The 24,891-nt window shown below is 44.8% G+C and overlaps 1 protein-coding gene across 7 annotated transcripts in view; it reads right to left on the bottom strand.

Moving 5' to 3' along the window:
• FGGY (FGGY carbohydrate kinase domain containing) overlaps window positions 1–24,891 on the bottom strand; it is a 419,676-nt gene that overhangs the window by 116,566 nt on the left and 278,219 nt on the right. For all 7 annotated transcript variants that reach the window (XM_090047285.1, XM_090047289.1, XM_090047291.1 and 4 more), the window contains one exon: window positions 12,596–12,711. In XM_090047285.1, the coding sequence (XP_089903411.1) occupies window positions 12,596–12,711 (116 nt within the window). The remainder of the gene's footprint in view (window positions 1–12,595; window positions 12,712–24,891) is intronic.

The following is a 24,891-nucleotide window of genomic DNA, read 5'->3' as shown; positions in this document are numbered from 1 at the left end:
ATCCAAACCATCCTATACAATCCATAATCTAAACTCTACGTAAGACCACTGTCAACCGTGACACAACACAGACCTAACACCCTACCCTGCCACAGGGAAAGCAGGGGAACCACGGCAGCCAATGTTCTGCTTCTATGAAACGTTGCCAATATATGCTCAAGAGACCCCAGGTAGAGGGCCATGCCACACCACTACCAAGGAAGGCAAAAGCCCCCACTATCTGTATCAATCCGAGCATGGGGTAAAATTCCTTCCTGCCCCCAAATATGGTGATCAGTCGGACCCTGAGCAGAGGGGCAAGACCCCCTAACCAGGAACCTCCAGTTTTGGTCCCAGGAGGAGCATAGGCACACCCCAATCAAAGTCCCCAGCCTTGGCTGTAGCCAACCCCCGATGCCTCTGAGGAAGGCTTAAAAACACCCTGACACATGAGGGGGAAAGTGGGGATGGGGGCAACCAGCACAGCCCAGAGGCCCACAGGAGAACACAGACATAGCTAGGCCTAGATCATCCCCGATCAGTGGCTGTCCAACCTCTTCTTGAACACCTTCATGTCCACAACTTCCCTAGGCAGCCTATTCTAAAAATGAAGTTTTTCCAGATATCCAACCTTAACTTTCTTTGCGGCAACTTCAAATCACCGGTCCACATCCTCCTTTCTGCAACAAGAGAAAAAGGTGCTTTTCCTCCTCTTTATGGCAGCCCTTCAAGTATTTGAAGATTGCTGTCATGTCCCCTCTTAAGTGCCTTTTCTGCAAACTGAACACGCCAACCTCCTTCAGCCTCTCCTCATGCGACTTGCCTTTCAAACCCTTGATCATCTTTGTTGCCTGCCTCTAGACCCAACTTCTCTGCATCCTTTTTAAAATGTGGAGCTCAGAACTGCATGCAGCACTCCTAACCAACCTAACCTACACCTAACCAACACCGCGTAGAGAGGCACTGTCACTTCCTGTGTCTTGCACCTAAAAATGCAGATTTTCCCCTTTAAAGGAGAAAGACCCAGTTTTTCCTCTTTGAATTGGGAAGCATGTGCACACACGTGGCCAGCCTACAGCCAGGAAGGGTGGTGGGAGCAGCACCCAGCAGCTGGATACAGGTACGTCTGGGGGCGGGGAGGTTGGAGGACCAGGGTTTGGGAACTGTCTGGGTACACCCATTGGTGATGTGCTAGGAGGACACGGGGGGCCATGTGTCGTTTCCTACCCCCAAGATTTCTGTACTGACCGTGGAGCATGGGGCACGGCGCTGCACCCTGGCTGGGCCAGTGCTGGGCAGAAGCCACCTCCACCGGCACCGGGCAGGAGCTACCTCCTGGGCAGGACCAGAAGCAGGAGGGCAGAGTGGGTGGGGAGACTCAGTGCTGTTGCCACCACCAGAAGCCCTATGCAAGCCATGCCACCATGGCTGCCCAGCAGCAGTGGGGGCAGTGGCAGCAGCATGGAGTTGTGGCATGGCATGGAGTGGTAGCGGCGGCATGGCATGGCGTAGCATGGTAGTGGCATCATGGCGTGGCATGGCATGGCATGGTGCCAGTGGCATAGCGTGGCATGGCATGATATGATTGCCTGCAATAGTTGCCAGCTGGACTCACTGACTCCACAGAGGAGGTTCCTCCCAGTTCTGTGCTCCTTGTCTTTAACTGGAACACCATGGTCTCTTTCTGAACACATCCAGCTAGATGCTGATGTTTGTACATACAACAGTTATCTTTATAGGTCTGTTACTTCAGAATTTAAAGCCTATAAATACATTATGCACAGAAGAGTGCTGGCCCTTATTTCCAGATACCTGACCTGTCAGGGTTACCAAAGATTAATACCCTTGGGCACAAGGCATAGTGCCTGATTCTAGGAACTACTGTTAAAGCTAAGGAGGCAGGTGTGCCATAAATTAGCCCTGCACCCTCTGAGTGCCACTCTGATCTCCTTCCCTTGCCTGATCCTCTGCTCTGTTTTAAACTCCCAGCCCTGTGTTCCCTGCCTGATCAGCTGCTCTGCTTTCTGCTTCCTTTCCTGCCAGTGGATGGGTGCTGCCCCAGGGGTACCGCTCCATGGAGGGATGCACCAGGGCTCCCTGCAGCTCAGGGGCCACTCAGGCTGCCAGCAGCTCATTCCCTGGCTGTGGGAGATGTAGGTAGGCTCCACCCAGAGTAATAAAAAAAAAAGCAGGCCCTTCACCATTTTTTTTTTCCCCTCGGCAGACCCTGCCTGTATGAGCTGATGCTGGGTCATGCAGCCCCTGAGCTGCAGGGAGGCCTGGTGCTTCCCTCTATGGTGGCAGTGCCTGCAGATCCAACAGGACACAGGGTGCTGGAAGCCCGGGTGTGCTTGGAGAAGCTCAGGCTTTGTCCAGCACCCTGTGCATCCCCACCACCTTGCTGCCACCTCAGACCGCCCAGGAATCGGATGGCTTGCCCCTGGGGCAGTGCAGGAAGGTGGCAGGAGGGTGGCTGGGTGTTCTGGCAGTGGGAGAAGGTGGCAAGGATGCTGCATGAGGCACTGGGCTTCCAGTGCCCTGTGCACTGTCCCTGCTGCAACCTCCAGATGTCTTTTTGTAATTTGTTATGTATCAAACTAAAATACATTGGATGTGTTTTACTCTGCTACATAAAAAAATCGGTTAAAATTGAAAAATGCCACAACAGGTGTACATGGTTACGAAATGTAATCACAATATGCTGCCGCACATGTGCATGGTGATGCAATTTAATCACTAAAATGAGCAAAGTCCTGAGCTCGACCAGGAGTTCGCCCGGGAACTGACTGAGGCCGCTTCCTCCAGGACCTCGGTTGTCATGGGTGACTTCAATTACCCAGACATCTCGTGGGAAGATCACTCAGCAAAATCCGAGCGGTCGCAAAGCTTTCTCTCGTGCGTGGATGACCTCTACCTGACTCAAGAAGTCTATGGGCCAACGAGAGGCAAAGCGCTGCTCGACCTGGTACTGGCTACGGGGGATGACCTAATCGGCGACCTAGTGATTGATGGGAAGTTGGGTGACAGCGACCACGAGCTGATCACCTTCACCATCCGCCGTAAAGCTGGCAAGTCAGTCAGCAACACAGAAGTCCTTGACTTCAGAAAAGCCAACTTTGACAAGCTCAAGAGGCTAGTCGGTCAGGCCCTCAGGGACCATGACCCCAGGGAGATGGGAGTTCAAGAAGAGTGGTTGCTCCTCAAGGAAGCGATCCTCAGTGCGCAAGCTAAATCTATTCCAACACGGAGGAAAGGCAGCAAGAAGGCACAGCAGCCCCCCTGGCTCTCCAGGGACCTAGTGGACCTCCTGCAGCTAAAAAGGAAAGCCTACAAAGCATGGAGGACGGGATTCACCTCCAAGGAGGATTATTCTGCGCTGGTCCGGTCCTGCAGGGACCAAACCAGGAAAGCTAAGGCTGCAACTGAACTCCAACTAGCTTCAAGCATCAAGGACAACAAAAAGTCCTTTTTCAGATATGTGGGGAGCCGGAGGAAAAGCAAGGGCAATGTTGGACCCCTGCTAAACCAGATGGGGCAACTGACAACTGACGCCCAGGAAAAAGCCAACCTATTAAATAGGTACTTTGCGTCAGTCTTTCATCAGTCCAGTGGGACGCCCATGCCTGCTATGGGACAGGGAAATCCGGGTGATGTGGATCCCCTACCCTCCATAAATGCTGACCTCATGAAGGAACATCTTGAGAAGCTGGATACCTTCAAGTCAGCTGGCCCTGACAATCTGCACCCCAGGGTACTCAAGGAGCTGGCGAGCGTCATAGCCCAGCCCCTGGCACAGATCTTTGAAAACTCCTGGCGCTCTGGTGTAGTGCCCATTGTGGTGCCGATCTTCAAGAAAGGGAGGAGAGTGGATCCGGCTAACTACAGGCCCATTAGCCTGACTTCTATCCTGGGGAAGATCTTAGAAAAGTTTATTAAAGAGGCCATCCTTGAGGGACTGGCCCAGGCTAACATCCTAAGGGACAGCCAGCACAGGTTTGTTGCGGGTAGATCTTGTTTGACCAATCTCATTTCCTTCTATGACCAGGTGACCTATCACCTGGACAAGGGAGAAGAGATTGATGTCATATATCTTGACTTCAAAAAAGCCTTTGATCTGGTATCCCACGATCACCTCTTGGCCAAACTGGCCAGTTGTGGCCTTGGCTCCACCACGATCCGCTGGCTGGGAAATTGGCTCCGTGGTCAGACCCAGAGGGTTGTAATTGATGGCAGTCACTCATCGTGGTGCCCTGTGACCAGTGGGGTCCCTCAGGGCTCTGTCCTGGGACCCATCCTGTTCAACATCTTCATTAACGATGTGGACATTGGAGTCAGGAGTGGACTGGCCAAGTTCGCCGATGACACCAAACTTTGGGGCAAAGCATCCACGCCAGAGGACAGGCGGGTGATCCAGGCTGACCTGGACAAGCTCAGCAAATGAGCAGACGAGAACCTGATGGTGTTTAACACCGAAAAATGCAAGGTTCTCCACCTTGGGAGGAAAAACCTGCAGCATCCTTATAGGCTCGGCAGTGCTACATTGGTTAGCACTACAGAAGAAAGAGACTTGGGGGTCATCATTGACCACAAGATGAACATGAGCCTGCAATGTGATGCTGCGGCTAGTAAAGCGACCAAAACGCTGGCTTGCATCCATAGATGCTTCTCGAGCAAATCCTGGGACGTCATTCTCCCCTTGTACTCGGCCTTGGTGAGGCTGCAGCTGGAGTACTGCGTCCAGTTTTGGGCTCCACAATTCAAAAAGGATGTGGAGAAGCTTGAGAGAGTCCAGAGGAGAGCCACGCACATGATCAGAGGTCAGGAAAACAGATCTTACGATGACAGGCTGAGAGCCATGGGACTCTTTAGCCTGGAAAAGCGCAGGCTCAGGGGTGATCTGATGGCCACCTATAAGTTTATCGGGGGTGACCACCAGGATCTGGGGGAATGTTTGTTCACCAGCGCGCCCCAAGGGATGACGAGGTTGAACGGTCACAAACTCCTGCAAGACCGTTTCAGGCTGGACATAAGGAAGAATTTCTTTACTGTCCGAGCCCCCAAGGTCTGGAACAGTCTGCCAGCGGAGGTGGTTCAAGCGCCTACATTGAACACCTTCAAGAGTAAATTGGATGCTTATGTTGCTGGGATCCTATGACCCCAGCTGACTTCCTGCCCTTTGGGCGGGGGGCTGGACTCGATGATCTCCCAAGGTCCCTTCCAGCCCTAATGTCTATGAAATCTATGAAATCTATGAAATTTTGTCGTGTATAAGGGCCCTTTGTCACAGGTACCAAGCAAAATGCAATAAGAAATCATTATTTGGCCCCATAGGTTGCCCCTGAAATAAGGAATAGTGACCAAAAAAAAAATCACCAGGCATTCTGTTTCCCCTAAATGGAATGTATGCTTCAGTACCTACATGAACATTTAACAGAATTATTAATGTCTTTCTAGGTTTTATAATGGCACAGAGATACTCATCGCATGCTCTCACCACAGCAGATAAGTGCTGATGCCTGTGGTACACTGGATTTTTCACAGGGGATTTGATGCGAGCCATCTTCTGCTCCTGGTTTGCAATGGACTGACTGATTGGATCAATAAATCTTGCAGAAATCCTAGGTTTGAATCTGTAGTTTTGCACGTATGATAAGTGAATTCATGAGATGCAGACGTCACTACAAGGAGCCTATTGTGTAGATTGCCTGAAAGGTTAAACTGCTGTGAGAAGTGTAAAAGGTCAGAAGCCCGTACTTTCATAGAAGAAACTACACCTTGATGTGGGAAAGTTTTGTGGAAGACCCTAAAAGGTCAAAAGAAAAGGTGTCCCTTTCACAATGAGGTCACATGTTATGTTAAAGTAAAACTAAAAGAAACTCACTACACAAAACCACAAGCCCTACTCTGGTTACAATAAAAGTGTATTTAATGGGCCAGCTATTTTTAATATGCCTTTTTCATAATATATGAACATGTATATTGTTTTAAATTAAGACTAAATAGTCTCGCATCATTGCAACCGTTCTTTTTGGTGTCCTGAAAGTTAACTGCATGTTAAAAATATTTCCAGGCCTAACTATAGGTCTCCTCTCATTGAAAAGAAAAATTCATATTGTGTCTGCCTATTTGACATTCGGTAACATAAATATTTGCTTTTACAACAATAAATGAAAGACTCGGGTAATTTTATTCTGATCTTTTTGCTTTCTTTCCAACAAAACTACTCTTATACTTTAGTGCCCCTAATACTGTGAGCATCAGAAGCATTTGTCAGAAGCCAATATTTTCTCTTCAGCGGGCATGTACAGGCATTAAAAATACATGCTCATAAGAATTTGGGACAAACAAACCTTGAACGAGGTATGAAGGTTTGGCCAATTTGTGTACTAAAACAAAAGGGAAATTCCATTAGGTTTCCTTGAAAAGTCTTATTTTTTTTCCTTATAGAAGAATTTGATCACGTCCCTTTTATCTTCTCAGCCTTATTCCTTACTGGCTTAGTTGCTAATCTCTGGAATTCTTGTGTTTGCAAGCATACCTCGGTGTATTACTTGTACCCTAGTTTGCCTCAGCCATAAAATCTACTACGCATGTATTCAGATGCATATATATAGCTGTATTTTCCTCCCCTCAGTTGCACTGTGTGCCAAACTCCCATTTACGTCTGTGGGAACAGGAACAAAAGAGCCCTTGCCTTCCTTAACAGCAATGAGGGCACTAACACACCTTCCAAAAGTCTTGCACTCCACAAAACAATCCCAGCTGGGGGCTGGCAGCCCTGCAGGTCTGCTGAGGTCTGCAGCAAGAGAGGCAATGTGTCAACTGGGAACTCGCTGGATCAAGACAACACTGAATTACTTAAATAATTTAAATGAAGCAAGGAAGGGCTGAGCTCATCCAAAATGCTTTTCCCAATCCGCTCCCTCGCCAAACAATGCAATCAATACCCGTTCTGCTCAGCTTGCACACCCTTCGAGAACAAATACCCCCTGGGCTAGTGTTACCATGCCAGAGAATCAGAGTTTCTGGCTCCATAACCCAATTCTTGGAAGTAGGCTGTCCAGAAGCAGCACTTCTGGAAATACCAGTGATTAAAGTGGGAAGTTCTGGAAGGAGAGTGCCCCTGGGCATATTCATGGACGTTAGCATAGCAGTTTCTTTTAGTCTCTTCCAAAGCACTGAGTTAGAACCATCCATTAGCATCGCATAGGCAGAAGTCCATATTCAAAAAGAAGGATTCAGGCACCTAAAATTCAACTCAGGTGGAATTAAGGCACCAAAATCCAAGAGGGGCATAAACAGAGACCCCACCTGGCTGCTTTGGCACCTGAGAAGTTATCCATGCTAAAGTTTTTACCAGTACGTTTCAGCTACAACTGATACAGTAGATGTACTCAGACCATACTTATCACACTCTGACAGCACGGAGTTCAGCACCCCTGGCTACCGTCATTCAAAAACAAAGCCAAAGATGACCCTAGGATCATCTTATGGTGACAGCAATGATCTAGCATATAAATACCCAAGGAGTCGTAGATAAACTGTGCCTAGCAAGTGGGAGACTTGGGTTCTAGGCCCTTTACAGCTTGAGGAGCCTTTTATCTCCTGGGAAAGTACCTTAATCAAGACTAGAAGTCAGGTGTGTCTGACTGGAAGCACTGCGACCCCTTCCTGTTAAAAGGGCACCACAGTGCAGAAAGAAATGAATGAGTTGTGACCACAGTGAGCAAGCAAGTGGGCACTCTTCTGGGAGCTCTGGGTGAGTTCCAGTCCCTGCCCCTCAACACTGTTCCTGCATTGTATCCAGCATCTCCAATTCAAAATGCATAAGCAATCAGGTTGTGAATCTCAGTCTCACGTAAACATGTAGTTCAGGGCTCCAGGGTAGATGTCTAAGTCCAGGCCAGAGACAGGATTACAGGTCCACATCCATAGTTAGTGTCTTATTGGCTGATTGAAGCATCCCATTCACTCAGCACACAGAGCATAGTGAATACCAGTCCCTGGCGCCTAACTCTCCCCATTCAAAGTATATGAAGAATAGGCGCCTACCATGAGTTTGTGAACCCCGTTTCCAGAGTCAAGCCTTAGCTTGTACGGCTGAGAACTATTAGCACCACCACACCTAAGACTCCGTCGGACTCTGGCTCTCAGTCCACCAGATTCAATTCCAGTACTTGCATAAGGGGCAGTCATGTCCATCTCCCACCTCTGTATTTCTATTAACAGGGAGGACTCCTTGCTCCCTCTTCCTCTTCTCTGGCACCCATGCATGGACTGTCAGTATCTAGCTCAAATTCAGTAAGTCTGACCGTTTAAATCAAGGGTGGCCAACCTTTGGTGCATGTGCATGTGCCACAAGTGGCTGAGGCAGGCTTTGTATGCGGTGCATGGCAGATCAGGAAGGAAGCAGGAAACACAGGGGCAGATAGGGCAGGAAGCAGTAAGCTGAACAGCAGATCAGACAGAAAGGGATCTGAGTGGCACATGGGGAGGGTGCAGAGCTTAATTTGTAGCACACCTGCAATGGCTGGCCCCTACTGATTTAAATCAATGTCCATGGAACCAGCCATACCTGCTCTGATCACTTTGGCTAAGTACAAGCAGCCAAAAAGCCAGAGGCTGAATTGATTCAATCTTACAGGTTACTAGGCTGTGTAGATTGAACCAATAAGCAAGTGAACAGACATTCACTTTTGATTCCAGAAATGCAGCCACATGCCTGCACTGGCCCAGGCCAGAAGCTGGGGGTGCGCACCTCCTTGCTTGGCTGGACCAGACAGCTTAGGCCAAGTTAGCCTGCTGTGGGGGAGGGTTGGCTGGGGAGGTGCAAGGCATCCTGGGATGCTTGGGGACTGTGAGTTAACTTGAATCTGGAAGGGATCTAGGACAAAAGTTCAATAAACTGATTTAATCTAAATCAGTTAAGTCTGATACTACATTCATCCATATTTATCTTAAACCATTTTCAGCAGTTTATGTGCACTGAACTTCTGTTGTGTTCCAGATTTGAACCGGTTTCTGATTGCTCTTACTAGTTTGTGTGTAACTTCCATCCCTAGCCCTTAGAACAACTGCCATTAATATTACTTACAGTGAACAGTATTTCGCTTGAAATCAGAGCAACTATCTGAAGAATGAAATGCTAACCAACATGAGTAAAGATGTCGGAACCTCGAGCAACTGGTAACTTTGTTCCACATATTTGTGTATTCCCGATATCTTGTTCTGTTGGGAAGGTTAGAGTTTCACATCATGACTCTGGGCCTGCTTCTGCCTCCCCCATTCCTGTTCTTCTATCACTGGGACTATTTGTGGAACAAGCTACTTCTCTACTTTATGGAGAGAACCAAAAATGTGTTGTTTTTATTTTCCGTGCAACTTGTCTGTCTACATAAGATAATGTGTATCTGTATTTATTTCTATGAACCCCTTGCTTGAAAGAAAAATGTAAACATTATTAAATTGAAGATTTTGGTCCTTCCAAACTTTGATACTCATATTGTTCAGTTTTATGAGGTTTCTCTCACTACCAGCACCTCCTTTTTGTTAAAGGCTGCCTCATCACTTCAAACATGTATGTTTAGTTGTCTCAAATGGTAAATTGCTTTGCACTGTCCTTGAAATGCACCGTATAAATATTGTATTTGATCTTTAGCTTACAGTTCATAAATAATTTATTTAAAAAAAAGCTCTTCCATGAGACCAGCAGCTGCTGAGGTGTTCAATTTTCTGAAAAAACATTTATTTATTGCATACATTCTTTTAGCTTGGTACAGATTTGCTAAATGCTGCATCTGGTAGGAATTATAGGAATTATATTCATGTTAAAAATCTCAAAATGCTAAATGCTCAGATCTGCTGAAATGGTTTGTAATGCAGCATAACCATTTTGATAGGCAGTGGAGATGCTGAAAGCTATACAAACATGGCTTTCAAGTACAATTCACATACGCCTGACGATTATTTAAAGCATCTACTTATGACTCCTTGAAAGGTTTTTAGATTTCATTACCAATAACAAGTCATTCTTAAATTATTTACATTTCACATTACTGCATTGAAACTGTTGTAGAAACCTGCTCAATGTGCCAAACATAAAAAAAAAAAGAAATTTTAGATGATTATATTTGATGAACAGTCATATTTTAATTCATGTATGGTAATATTCTTGTTAATGATATGTCTGCTTAGGACATCCATTAAAAGTCCATTAACTTAGCAAGGAAAGTGTAATAAACTTACCCGGGGAATTTTCTGATAAATTAACATTATGGACTTCTAATGAATATCTGTTTTAGGAATTGTTATTAGCAAAGCTAAAATTTAATTAAATACAAGCCATACATGAGTAAAAAGCACTAAGACAACAGTAACAAGCAGGAAAATCCTGCCTCATAAAGCATGGTACAGGCCACAAAATATGCTAACAGTAGTAGCAAAAGCTACTATTGTTTCCTCAATCAGCATGCTGGTCAGTATGTTAGTATCATAAGCTTACTGCATTAAATCTAGCTGAAGTTCCCATTTTCTTATGAATCCATTGGAGAAATTGCTTGATTTCCTGGCAGTCCACTTAAAAACCACTAAGGCCTGAGTTTTAGAAGTGTAGCAAATCTACAATTCTACCTGAAGTAGACAGCAGCTGTACCCACCTTTGAAAAATCAAGCCCTATCAATATGCATCTCAAGGTCAGCATTAAAGAAAGTACTGCATTACTGCAACAAGATAAAGTTAGTAGATCCATTTGAAAATGTTGATCTAAGTTAGCAGCTGGCAACATTAAAAAGCCTGGGGGGTTGGATCCAGCCAGCTGAGCCACTGGATCCAACCTGCAGACCTGGAAGGCTTTGCCTGCACTGATGCTGTTTCTCTCAGACCCCACCCTGCTCCATGGCTGCATGTGGGCTCGCTTCCAGGTGGAAGGGGCTGCACCAAGGCCAGGGAGCTGCAAACTAGGCCTGTGGGAAGTGGCAAGTATTTGCTTTGGATTCGGATTTGGCCGATTTGGAGGGATGGTGATTTGATTCGGAGATTTGAATCACTGTCCCGATTCGATTCAGCCAAATCAGATCCAAAGTTTCAGAGCCGCTTCGGAGATTTGGTCATAGATTAAACAGCCAGCAGTCCTCACCACGTTGGACACAGCTGCCTCCAACTGGCAAGTCTGTTGTGGTGGGCAGAGGAGGAAGGGAAGGGACGTGGGGGGCAGATCAACGCCCCACAGTGAGGGAGGGATTGGGGCTGGGACAAGCTGCCCAGCCAGGTGGGGGGGGAGGTGCGGCAGTGTTGGGAGCTATGCCCTGCTGCTGCTTGCCCAGCTGGTACAGGGGGTGGGGGGAGACATGGGATGCAGGCACGGCAGTGCTGGATGGAGGAGCTATGCCCTGCTGCCACTTACCCACTTCCGCCCAGAGCGTGCCACACCTGCATCACGTCCCATCCCCGCAGCCACCCCAGCTGGGGAAGAACCAGTAGGGCATAGCCCCCGCTCGCAGCACTGCTATGCCCGCATCCCCCGTCCTCCTGCCCCATCTGGGTAGCTTGTCTCAGCTCCAATCCCTCCCTTGCTGTGGGAGCGTTGATCTGCTCCTTCCTTCCCTCCTCCACCCACCACAACAGACTTACCTACTAGGTAGCTGTGTCCAGCGTGGTGAGGACTGCTGCCTGTTTAGTATATGGCTGAATCTCAGAAATGGCACCGAATCTTCTCCAAATCGATTCAGAGGTTTCCGATGCTATTTGGACCTTTTAATGGTCTCCCAATTTGATTCAGATTTGGAGGTTTGGCCACCGAATCAGGCCAAATCTCCTCCAAATTAAATCAGCTACCGAAGCTTCGCACAGCCCTACTGCAAACGCTACTGCTTCTCCCCGCTCCCAGAACAGGCACAGCTGGAAGGTGCACAGGCCTGACACAGAAACCTGTAGGCTGGATGCTGCACCCATGCTGCAGCCAGGGGAAGGGGAGAGGAAAAGCAGCAGTGACAGATGCAGCTGGAAGCTGCATGGCCCTGGTGCAGCTCCCCATTGGCTAGAAGTTGAACCTGCCTCCAGCCAGGAAGCAGGAGGGTCTGGGGGTAGTGGATGTAGCTCCTAGCTGTGTGCCTTGGCGAGTGGGCAGGGAAAGCCCCTCTGTCTCTGAAGTTCTCCCGATGCCACCTGGTCCACGTTGGACCAGCGCTGGGTTGTCCTGGCCTGCAGCTTCTTAAAGCTTCCTGAGCACTGCTCTAATTGATTTTGGTAAAGCTGTGGAGAAAGCTGGTAACAGTGCTGAAGTTTTCAGATGCATGTAATTCCTGCACCTATGGTACTCTATATCCTATCATTTAAGAAAAGAGATGAAATCATTAAACACTGATATCATGTCACACCTTTATAAACAGCTTTCTGGAAGTAATTCTTCCAATAATGTTAACAGTTCAAAGGCATGAAGTTCTCACTACTATACTTCATGGCATCCACAAATATATAGTATACTCAGGAGATGTAACATCTCTATGTACACAATCATGTAGTTTCTCACCTGCCTGCCTCCTGTTTCAGTGAGGCCTGTTACTTTCTTGCTGGCAGGTACAACAGTAAAGTGTTAGAGGATTATACAAAATTATTTACCTATTTTTTCATATTTATCTTCCACCAAATCTTCTAAGTCAATCAACTTCCAGAAATTATCATTCCACCCCTCCTCTGACGAATACATCCATTTGCACACCACTGTACAGAGGGACCTAATGAAAAATGGCATAAGTCCACAGTCAGAGCATGTCATATGTTTGTTCATTAACACATAGTTTCAAAGACAATGAAAGAGAATAACAAGGGTAAGTGGCAACAGGACGCCTAAGGCCGATACTTTTAAAACACATGCCTATGTTTGAAAGACTGACTCAGGATTTAGGGAGGGTGCCAGGTTTGTGGCACTTCACAAAGGCTGATTTCTAGGGTGCTTTCTCAACAATAAAAGCTCTTTAGCTGGTTATTCATCTGCATACAGCAGCCGGGTCAGGAAGCTGTGTCTACCAGAGGTATTTCAAAGGGACAGTACAGCGTAAGCACTGTAACTGCATAGCAAGGAGCTTGAGGAGAGGTGGCTTGAACTCAGAGTAGTACCTGCAGGGCAATCCTGTGCACACAGCATAGCCCTATAAACGCTTTGAGCACCTTCCATTACAATGAACCCACAATTTAGTGATGTTGCATCATTAACCGCACAGGCAAAATCCTCTGTGAGATCACGTGTGTAAAACAGAACTGTGTCAAACTAGCACTGCTTCTGCACAGCACATCTAGTTTTGCTGCCTTTGGGTCTGTATTTCATCAGAACCTGATGACAGCTCAGCGATGTGCTGAAATAATATATAAGCCATGATGCAACCAAGTGAAATATTAAGTTACTGTTTCAGCTGATATTGCTGATAAAATGGCTTGAGCCCCACTGAGAATACAGTTGGAAGGATATGGGACAGGGGCACTGGAAAGGCTCAAGGCAACAGCTCTTCTAGAATTAGCCACCTACTATATCGGACCTTTTCCTCACAGTCAAAGAAGTGAATAATTAAAAGCGAGACAAAATACCGAGGAACAAATACACTGTTGCTTTACTGATGATTAAGGCATCCCAGGAGTTTTAACTGTGCTCTGTAAAATCAATACACTAAAAGGTGTTAATATTTCTAATTGCCGCCAAAGATGACAACTGCCTGTAGGCTTGAAGGTGCCGCTAAGGTGCCAAGTAGAGGTTAGCTCTGTTGCATCTCATTGAAATGCTTCCTGGTGTAATTGGTCTCATTACAGAGATAACCACGCTTAGGGATTACGCTTCTTTCCTATCGGACCATATGCGTTGTTTGTCCCTTGTTTTCCTCACTTAAGTTTTCTTTTGCAGACAACTTGCTTTTATACAAGAGGTGGCACAATTTAAAGAAAATATTAAAAGAGCAAGTGCTTCTTTGAGATTGCCTGTAATTGAATTCAGGCCAATTTAGCCTATATTTCCTTGCAAATAAGAGGAGAGAACTAAATATTTCAGTCGCTCTCTCTTAGAGGTCTATGTAAACAATTAAACCAAAAGTTACAAAACCAAATAAGAGTTGCCACAAAGCAACATAAAGCTCAAGGCTAGTACAGTTTCTTACATGGAGAGCCAAACCTTAACTTAAAAATACATTTGCAGTCTATCATGTTACATTTTCTTCTGTTGCTTTAACATTACCATATGTTCTTACAACTGGAGGACTCTCAGTGCTTCTTTCCATTCTACATTGTGTACTTTTCTACGATGGCTTACAGCAAATACTGTACAGCAATTAATGCACGCTAGTGATTTGGAGGAACTGAAATGGGAATGACAGGCCAGGTGCTCACAAACGGAAAAACGCAGAGATCCCTTTGGGGTTATAATTCTCAGTCTAGGCTGATGCAGGTTGATCCACCTGAGTTTTGAAATGGCCCCTTTCTACAGTTACAAAATGGCCAGTCAAGTACAGTTCTGCCTCTGGTTTGCAAACAAACAAAACCGAAAATAGAAAGCACATGACCTGTAACTACAGCAGTGACAATGTTGATGTAAGGAATTCCAATTTCCAGGGATTTAAAAGCCAGACACAGAAATCCAATTAGGACCTCTGACAGAAATTGGATGAATATATAAATTCTTGGCCCAAGAATAAATTGGAAAAAAAATAAACATTTCCCCCGAATCAACCTGATCCTTCTATTTAAAAAAGACACAAGGGAAAATCCAAAACGAAGCCTCTGTCGCTACTCTACATAAGTAATGTGTAAAATAATGTAGGAGGCTTTCCAAAACACTGTAAGTAATACATCAGAGTAAAGTATCATCACACATGGACAGATTTTTAAATGCGAGGCTATGAATTATTATCCTAGCCTTTTGATTTAGGAACTACCTTAAAAAATGCTTTGAGAGGGCTACCCACAAGCCAAATACACAGGCTTCCGCCTCTCTAGAAACCCAAAGCAATTTCTACAGGGCCCTTGCATTCATTTTGGATGAAGAATCACTTCTGATCTCAAAGACATTTCTTTTAAAATATTATCACCTAGGGCTCGGTGCTGCCACCCAGTTCAGAGTGATAGTCCCTTCGTGTATTATGGTCCTTTAAAAACAGCAGCGAGTAAAGGGAGGAGCCTGGCTCATACTGGATTTACACATGTATACTGCAGCACCCTTAGTTTTCAGTCTTACTGCAAAGAGTTTCATAGAGTCACTTCCATATATGGGAACTATAACGTGTTGTCAAACAAAAGTAGTGTTTCGTGAGGGCTTTTATAAATACATATAATTAAAGTATTTAATCTACAGGTAGGTATCTAGGCCTTACTGCCTATTCACTCATTACATTGGGATAGAGTAAGACTGAATATATGAACCACCAATATGGCCCCAAAGCTGAAAGTCTACCCGCAGCAAAGAACTTGAGACCTCCTGAGACTCAGCACCGCACCCTGTGGGAGCTACCAATGCATCGCCAATTCAACTTTACAAAGTTAACTGAACTATAAAGCTTTTAGCAGCCTGAGTCGTTAAAACCCCTAAAAAACATAGCTTATCTCCCATGTGTTCTTTGCTGGGGTGACCTTTTTTGATTAGAAGCTACAGTTGGTGCTTTCCTCTTTCTGCTCAGTTGTTCAATTTTTGTGTTTTATGAGGGTGGGCATTTAACGACACATTTTCCATGTGCATGCACAGCTTTGGACAGGTGAATTTTAAATGGACTCAATAAATAAATATTAGCTTGATTTAGAACCACTCACAGAAACCCTTTGTCCAATACAACCCATGAGCACAATTCTTAACTCCAGGAATAAACTAGAAAATGCAAAGGTCATTATGAAAAAAGGGTTGAATAAGCATGTAACTTCACTTCAAAGATACCTGCCAGTTGAGTGTAGATGTCAAGAACCAGCCCAAAGTTTTAATGAGATGAAGGATAGAGATTACCTACACACACAAAAAAGAGGAATGCTCATTGCAGTCCTTTCCTAACTTCTGTTTTTCTATTGGAATGGTTGGAGGTATTAACTTCATTATTTGGCCTTAAACATCAGAACTGCCTTACCTAAAGATTAATGAACCAGAAGGATTAAGCAAACACTTAGTTTCTCTACCATTATTTAAAAATTATCTGGTTCAAGAAAATTCAGTTAATATTCTGATTTCATGACTGCTTAACACCAGGATAAGACTTTTGAACATCTGGTATAGTGGCTGGCCCTAGTTAGCACAGATTCCTAGCGAGATGGGGATACACCTAGTGAGAAAACACTGTTAGCCTCAGAAATATCCTAAACCAAATAACATGGGAAGTATCGTAACGGAAAAATCAAAATCAACATTTTGACACTGATGGAATCAAAACCATATTTTTCAGCTTTGCAGCAGGAAAGAGAACCAACCCTCTGTTTTTACTACAGGGCAGCGTTGGCTGGAAGGGGTGCACAAAGCTCCCCTTTCCACTGTTTTCTAGGTTTCTGTGCCCTTGCAAATCTATGTGGAAATAAGGAGAGGAAGCAGGTTGTCCTCATGGTATTTCTAGCAGGATCTGAAAGAAGCTGGAAGCTCTGGAAATCTCCTTACAGGGAATCCAGCGGTTCCAGACAGCGTGTGCACGAAGCCAGGTTTCTAGGGAAGTTGTGCATGTTAAATTCCAAACATTTAGGAGCAACTCATTGGGAGTATTCACACACATTGGCTTCTATCTCTGCATCAGATCAGGCTGGGTCCCCCCCACAGGTGCTGAGAACCTGTTTGTACTCAGGCCCCATGAGACTGTACAGGCAGCAAGGGCCAGAAAGACCCCCTGTTTGCTGTCTCCCATATACAAGGGCTAACCTCACACAAAGCTTTCCGTAGGGAGTCACCCTGTACATATATCATAACTGACAACATCAACCTACATTCAGTATTTAGCCAAGATCACAGAAGAAATTTTAATTATATGTATACAGACATACATCTGTATACATTTAATTATATGTATACAGACATACATTTACATACATATATACACTTACATATATACATACACACAGTAATATATGGAGGGGCACCCATTTACACCTTCACTCATTTACACCACAATTCAAATGCTACAGTAGTTGTAGCAAACTGTATCGGGGGACCTAACGCAGTCACGTGCAGTAGCACAAAGTAGCTTTCTATGGTCTGTAGGCCAGTGCTGGTCAAAAGCCACAAGCAATCAAGAACAAAAGGAAGCCATGCAAGTTTCTGAACGTAAAAAAAAAACCCCTCAGACAATGGTGTACGACTGCCACAACATCAAACATACGTTTCCTTTTGTTCTACAGGCCTTAAATTTAAAACAGATGGTATTCAAATGGAAACTCCGGCTTGATGTTGTGCTCAAGTGAACTCCTCCACTGTCTGACATCTAGACAGGCTGTTAGTGTCCCCCCAAATTAAGTGTCCCATAGTGTCAGGCTTTCTACTGAAAGAAGCATAATGCCGTTCTAACACAATCAAAGAATTGTCTGCGGTTTTCATAAAAATGTCCCAGAGAAAACCCTATGGTGCACTCAACCCCTCCAGCAACGATCAGTATGAAAAAGAACTAGGCATCAGTACTGAGACAGCCTGAAGAGCAGCGTAAGTTAGCTCAAAGCAATAAGAACCACCCCCCATTGCAGGTAATGCTGTACATGTTAATTCATGACCTTTCTGAAATGAAACCAAATAATTGGCTCCGCATTTGCTGATGGTGTTTATACCTGACATGGCAATGTCTAGGCTGTATACTACCCTCTTTGTGGAGAGTGGGAAAAGAAAGGGGTAGTTGGCCCTGAGGTGACATTACTCAGCCAGAAGAAGAAAAAAAAAATAATCTGGCATCTAGTCACTTAGCCTTGAAACATTATCTTATGACTATAAAATTTATGAGATACAGCCTAGGCTAGATGGTTGGTGAAAAGAATCAAAGAAAGAGCTGTGGGCTGAGTACATAACCGTGTAAGAAGAGCTGCACCTGTTGTCATTCGGTTACTCCTCGAGATCTCCCAGGAGGATTAACTTTAAGCCACAGGGCCAAATAAGCCTGGGTCTAATCCATTTCACGTCAGGCTATTTGCACGTTACTTACTTTGCCTTTTGAACAGCTCTTTAATTGTATTTAATTGCATTTATACAAATTGAAATATGTCAAATATGTAAAGCTCTGGAAACAGCATCCGTTCCATGCACTGTATTAGCATACTGAGAGCTCAGACAAGCAGGAATTTCTTCAGGTTTAATTCTAAGGTCATTAAAGACAACCCCAGTTGTGTTTTAAATACTATATATGTTTGAGTTCATACAGTTTCTGCATGGATGTAGAATGTGGGTATAGATACAGTTGGGGTTTATACAGTTTCTGGATGGATATTGAGTGTTGGTATAGACACAGTTGGGGTTTGTACAGTTTCTGGATGGAACAGATGCTACTTCCAGAAAACTTTGGAAAAGTTAAACATCAAAGCAAACTGTTAAATCTGAAATTAAATCTGAATCTGAAGAGTTGATTCTGATTCGGAGAATCAGCGATTTGGCCATAGACACAGCTTTATGTTTTTTCTACGTACCTCGAGGTTCCAGGTGCGGCTCACTGAACACTGAGATGGTGGGCCAGATGCGGGGTCCCACAGGAGTGTGGGGGGGTCCCCCCGTGTGCTCAACAGCAGACCCGGAAGTGGACTGGAAGTATTTCTGATTCTGAGATCGGCTCAGTGATCAGTCACGGGGGAACCCTGGGTGCCCCCCCAGACCCAGGAGGCACCAGTTGCCAAGGCAGGGGGTGGGGGAGACTCCCCACATGCTCCATTTCAGAGCCGGAAGTGGGCTGGATGTAGTTGTGGTCCACTTGCGGGTTTGCCGCCGAGTGCAACCCCCGTTCCCCCATGCTCACATGGGACGCTTCATCTGCCCCACCATCACAGCATTCATGAGCCGTGCCTGGTACCTCAAGGTACGCAGAAAAAAACATAAAGCTGGGTCTGTGGCCGAATCATTGAATCGCTCCGATTTGATTCAGAGAGATTAATGGGTCTCCTGATCAGATTCAGAGTTTTGGCTGCCGATTTAGGCCGAATCTCCTCTGTATCCAATCAGCAACCAAAGCTTCGCACAGCCCTAATGCACACCACCCATCTACAGCCACAATAACAAGGAAAGCTGAAGTTGCATTGCAACATTGACTCCTGGCAAAATTTCCAGAGCCTGGGCTACCTAATGTAGATATTTCTAAGGTGTGCAACACTACGTTATCTAAGCCTTAAGGGTTTGTACCAATATAAACATATATTTGCATGACTCCTAATCTTTGGTTTCTCTAGGAAGAGGAAGGCCTCTAGGGAAGGTTGCCAAATAGCCCTTTCAGGAATCAGAACATTAAACTTATATCAGTGATCAAGAAATAAAACTTTTTATTTAGCAGGTTCAAACAGTAAGTTCCTTCTAGGAAAGGAAAGAGCAACAAACTCCAAATTCAGTGTGCTACCTGCTTTTCTTACTCTAACTCCTGGCATTTTTTTTTTTTGTTTGGTTTTTTTAATCATAGAATATTCTAAGCAAATATACTACTTAAAGGGCAGGATTTTATTGTCAGAAAAATACAATTCACATCTGCAATTTTCTATACCCACACATATAATTAATCTCTCCTGAGTGCAGCCACTCCCTGACAAGGATCCATGTTATATTTAAACACCGGATGCCACTTCAAAAAAAAAAAAGGGAAAGGAAAGAGAACAACAGGATTATTTTCAAAGAGTCTGTAACAAGATAAAGCTTAGAAGACAATAGGCTCTTTTGATCTTTGGTACCAACCTTGTGTCTATCACCCCAAGGTTGGCGAGATCATCAGTTGCCACACAACCCTGTCAAGCAATGATTTATAGGAAGTGCACACATCCTACCGATCTATATACTTAATATCTGCATTGCACATTTATTGTATCTTCTGCTTCTGACTTGAAGGCATTCTCTAACTATTGGAGACCGTGGAGGCAGGGCAGGGATTATTCTACCTCTACCTCCTGGGAGTTCTCTCACTTTTCACTGAAGCACTGGGAACGGCCGCTGTCAGAGAAGGGACCCTGCTTAATAATCTCATATGGCACGGTATATTGTGATGATGCCTATACTCCTAGCATAGACACTCAAGATTTTAAGCTAAAGCTAGGATGGCCTGCTTTTGGATGTGCACAGATATACCGTGATTTTAATGAGACGTCGTATAGGACCATGTCAGTAAGTCTCCAAGGAACTGTAAGGGGCTGTCCCAACAGATTTAGTTCTAGTCTCAGGGACCGTAAATGTCTTCATCTGTTATATACCTTGCCAAAGATTAAAACTATGCCTCTAACATGCAGCTCTCCTATGGGGAAGGAGACAGGATAGATATGGAGGAATGGCAGTTGCTGGTTGAGAAACAAAAATATTCAAACTGAGCTGAATTAAGAACAAAATACACTATACTATCATTGAAGCAAGATGTTCCCTCTGTCAGCTGTAGTGATAACTATTAAGAAATGTTTCTCTTTAGGGATAAGCTACCAAGAAAAAAATTTTTAGACTCGTCACCTTTACCTAGAAAAAGTTATGTTGCAAGGCCTGAAAGGAAACGCCCATTTCAAGCACCAAATGGCAGGTCAAATTAGTCCCCTGTTTATTTCTATTTGTTTTATTGATTTTCTCTCAGGGATATACTCGGCTAAACGTCTTCAGCTGGGCCAGAAAATACAAAATAACCATAGATCTTTATATCCACTTCTCAGCATGACATGAAGCTAGAGGAACCAAACATATATCCAGTGCTTTGACGTATTTATCAACTGCATTCCTCTATTGTATTAGAGTCACCCAACCAGGAAAGGTGTCCCATTGCTTTAAACAATGTCCAAAACCCATTAAAAATATGGTCCCTTCCATGAAGAATGTATGTACTAGGCAGACAAAACATAAGGGGCAGGATATATTACTATCCGTACTTGACAAATGGGGAACTAAGACACGGAAGAATTAATTGGCTTGCCCAAGGTCACACAGGAGGCCCTTCTCAGGGCCTCAAATTAACCTAAGCTCCTGATTCCCAGGCAACAATTTTCGCCACGAGATCATACTCAGATGCATATGCATCTGATACTACTCAGATACCCCACTAACTTGGACATGTTATACATTCTTGTACAGTCAGTCAGATCAGGATTAACCTTTTTTCACATATTTAAAATCTAAAAATATGTCCATATTAAGTAAATAAAGTATCATCAGCCCACTTCAAAGAAGGTTCATTTAGATCTAGGGAAACTGCAAAACTTGTCTGGTGTTACACTGCAAATGACTGGAAGAGACAAAGAGCCTACATAGCATGGCTTCCAGTCCCGGGTCCTGTAATCTAGACATGCTGCCTCCCAAGCTGCAACGTCAGCAGCACTCCAGCTCAATTAATTCAGAAACATGTACTCCTTCCAGCTCAATATTTCATCCAAAGCAGACTGGAATAGAAAGCCTAATATCTGTTTTAATGAAGAGCTCATATTTAAAAATATATTCTCTTGTCACCTTCCTTAGCCAGCTAAAACCGTTAACCAGTTAAAGCTGAAAATGGATAGCCTTGAGCTATTGTAAGACCTTGACTGATCATAATTATTTAGGCTGAATTCATCCCTAGTGTAACAATATTCATTTAAATACAAACCCACCAATGAGGAAGCTGGACCTTTCTTTCTATGCTATTTCTTATTTGACTTGATTTTGTACTTTTCAGTTCAGCACAACTGGTCTATTGTGTAAAGCTGTACAAGAGAGCAGTAGCAGCACTATCCTTTCTTCATGTCAGTATTGGGAGGGGGAGCTAGGTAAACCCTTGATTAAGACGCCTCTGATCTGGGCAAATTACCTGGTCCTAGATTTCATTGCACACTTCCTGAAAACGTTCCAAGAAGATTCACTCAGGGCTACAAGCCAGTTGAAAGAAATTATTAGAAAACTTTTAACAAACTCTCTCATCTCTTCGTGGCCAAACAGTGGTCAATCAACTACTCCCCAGTGGCAGCGTGTAATTTGCCCAGCCCATGCACGGCAGTGTGTCACTTCTTGCATCCAGGTACGTACAAGCCTAGTGGTGAGATGTGATTGCGGCTAATGCAGATCAGTGGTTTGAGCATGTGGTCAGATGCACCTTCCCTACCTGTTAAGTCAACTGTAATGACACTTTCACAGCTCAATAAGGATTCATGGACCCTTTTTTGGGAGGAGGAAAGGGGGAATCACAATTCCTTAGTCCATGCCCAGAATAGCTGCAGCCATTAGCTTCACCCTCAACACAGGAGAAGGGTTAGGGGGGTGAGTAAAGTTACACTCTGTACAAGCTCTGCTGCTTCTCAAAATACGGGTCCCCCCTGTCAGCCTCACAAAGCAGCACTTTAGGTACTTTCTTACTCCCCAGAGCCTGGCATGAAATAGCCAATGTTCCAGACAGGGGCCCTTTGAGGACATCAAACAAAATCAACTGTTATTTCTTTCATACTGTTAATTTTTTGTTAAGTTAATTCTGGCCTTAAAAATATAAGGTAATATAGACCCTAAAAAGAAGGGAGAGATACAGAGCTCCTTGTGAACAAGAAAATTCGTGTTCTTCAGGATTGCATCAAGTACAAGGCTTGGCTGAGACAGTGAAATAAATATAGATAGATGGTTGTTTCCCTTGTCTGACTGCCTGGAGGTAATCTGTATTAAGAGACCATAAATTTAATGTGGACTACATCAGCAGGGAGAGACATCACAACGCAACTCAGTTATCCGACTGAGAGAACGAAGAATTGTTTTTCTGTGAATTAGAGCTCTTTTAATACATTCACCAGACATATGTTTTTGTGTATGAATCCATAATTACTAGCATTTAGGAAAGTGGGACTGGAAGGGACCTGACAAGGTCATCTAGTCCAGCCTCCTGCTCAAGGCAGAATTATCCCCGACTAAACCAGCCTTGTCCAGTCTGTCCAACCTGCTCTTGAAAAATGTCAAGGATGGAGATTCCACAACTTCAAGGGAGCCTGTTCCAATGCATGGCCACCCTCACTGTCAGAAAGCTCCTAATCTCCAACCTAAATTTCCCCTGCTGCAGCTTGAAGCCATTGCTCCTAACCAGTGGCAATGTGTAGGGAGTGCACGGGGGTGCACGTGCACCCTCTGAGAGTACTGGTGCACCCCGGACAAGCTGCATTCCCCACTTAGGTGATGGGCAGGGGGGTCAGGCAGGAGTGACAGTGCTCCCCACTGCAAGCACTGGCTGGGGAGTGGGAGCGCCGGATGAAGTGCTGCAGCCACTTCTGGAAGCACCGTGGCCGCATCCTGGTTGGTACAATCAGCCGCAGGGGGAGCCCTCCCTTCCCCTCTGGTCAGCAAGACTGGCCGTGGGGGAACTCTCCCCCCCATTCAGCAAGATTGGCTGCGGGGGAAGCCACCTCCCCAGTTGCTGACCAGTCACTGGGGGAGCACATGCCCTCCCTGACTAAGGTGGCACCAGTTGTCCATGCTCCTAACCCTGTCCCTTACAGCCACAGAGAAAACCCAGTCTCTCTCCTCTGTATAATTGCCCTTCAGGTATCCGAAGACTGGAATCAAATTCCCCTTTCAGTCTACTTATCTCTTGACTAAATAACCCTAGTTCTTTCAGCCTTTCCTCATATTTGCTCACCAGGCCCCTAATCATTTTTGTTGCTCTTTCCAATCTCTCCACCACTTTGTTGAAGTGGGGGGCCCAAAAATGGATGCAACACTCAAGGTGAGGGCTCAACAGTGCTGAACAGAACAGCAGAATCATTTCCTTTGATTTGTAAGTGAGTCACCTGTTAATATAACCCAGTATAATATTGGCTTCTTTTTTTTTGCCAATAAGAGCACACTGTTGGCTTATATTCAGTTTGTGGTATACTGCAGTGGTTTCAACCTCATTGGACTTGAGGCACCCCTCACTGGACTCAAGCCTCCTCTCTATAACTTTTGTGAATTGAGTAGCACCCAGTTTGAAAAACTAGTTTATATATGATAGTGCTTATCTCCTTGCAGAAGGGATGGCAATGGGGCTGCAGGATTGTTCAGACATGGGTAAGTCTGAAACTGCATTTGTCTACTTAGCTTATATGCTTATCTCCTCACACCTTGCAGCATCCAAAAGCACTCCAGCACCCTGGTTGATAATCACTGGTCTACTGTAATCCCCAGGTCTTCAGCAATACTACAGCCTAGCCAATCATTCCTGAGTCTGTATTTGTGGATGCAATTATTCCATCTCAAGTGCAGGACTGCACCTGTCCTTGCTGAGTCTCACCTAATTGATTGTGGGCCATTTTCTGCTTTATTCAGGTCATTTGGATCCTAGCCCTATCTGCAACTCCACCCAAATTTGTGCAAATTTGCTAAGTGTGTACTCAATCCCATCCTCCAATGACAGGATTTTCAATATTGTCAATGATAACAATAGTCAAAGCATGTTTCAAAATGGCAACTTTATAAGACTGTGATTCAGCGAGATACTTGAGCATGTGGCTAACTTGGAAAATTCCCATTAAAATCACTGGGACAACTGACAAGCTAGAAGTCAGAGACTTGCTCAACTGCCAGGCTGACTAAGAGCCTAAGTCATGCAGTCTTAGCCAGAAAAAGCCTAAGTGAATTCAAAAAAGAAGCAGGGAAACTGTCATTAATACTAGATACTTGTTCAGTTTTCAAGCCAAGAAAAGAGATGATTTAATTTATGAATGCCCTCATTCTTTATGCAGCTCAATTTAAGGCATGAGCCCATTTTACTTACTCAGACAAAACCCCCTCAAGTCCATGGCAGTTTTATTTAAGTGAGGAAGACCCAATTAGGTTGCAGGGTGGATAAATG

Source organism: Crocodylus siamensis, chromosome 5 (genome assembly GCF_052110815.1).
Source record: "Crocodylus siamensis isolate JL-2025a chromosome 5, ASM5211081v1, whole genome shotgun sequence".
Lineage (NCBI taxonomy): Eukaryota > Metazoa > Chordata > Crocodylia > Crocodylidae > Crocodylus > Crocodylus siamensis.
Note: the sequence above shows the minus strand (reverse complement) of the source record. Positions and strands in the feature narration are given on the sequence as shown.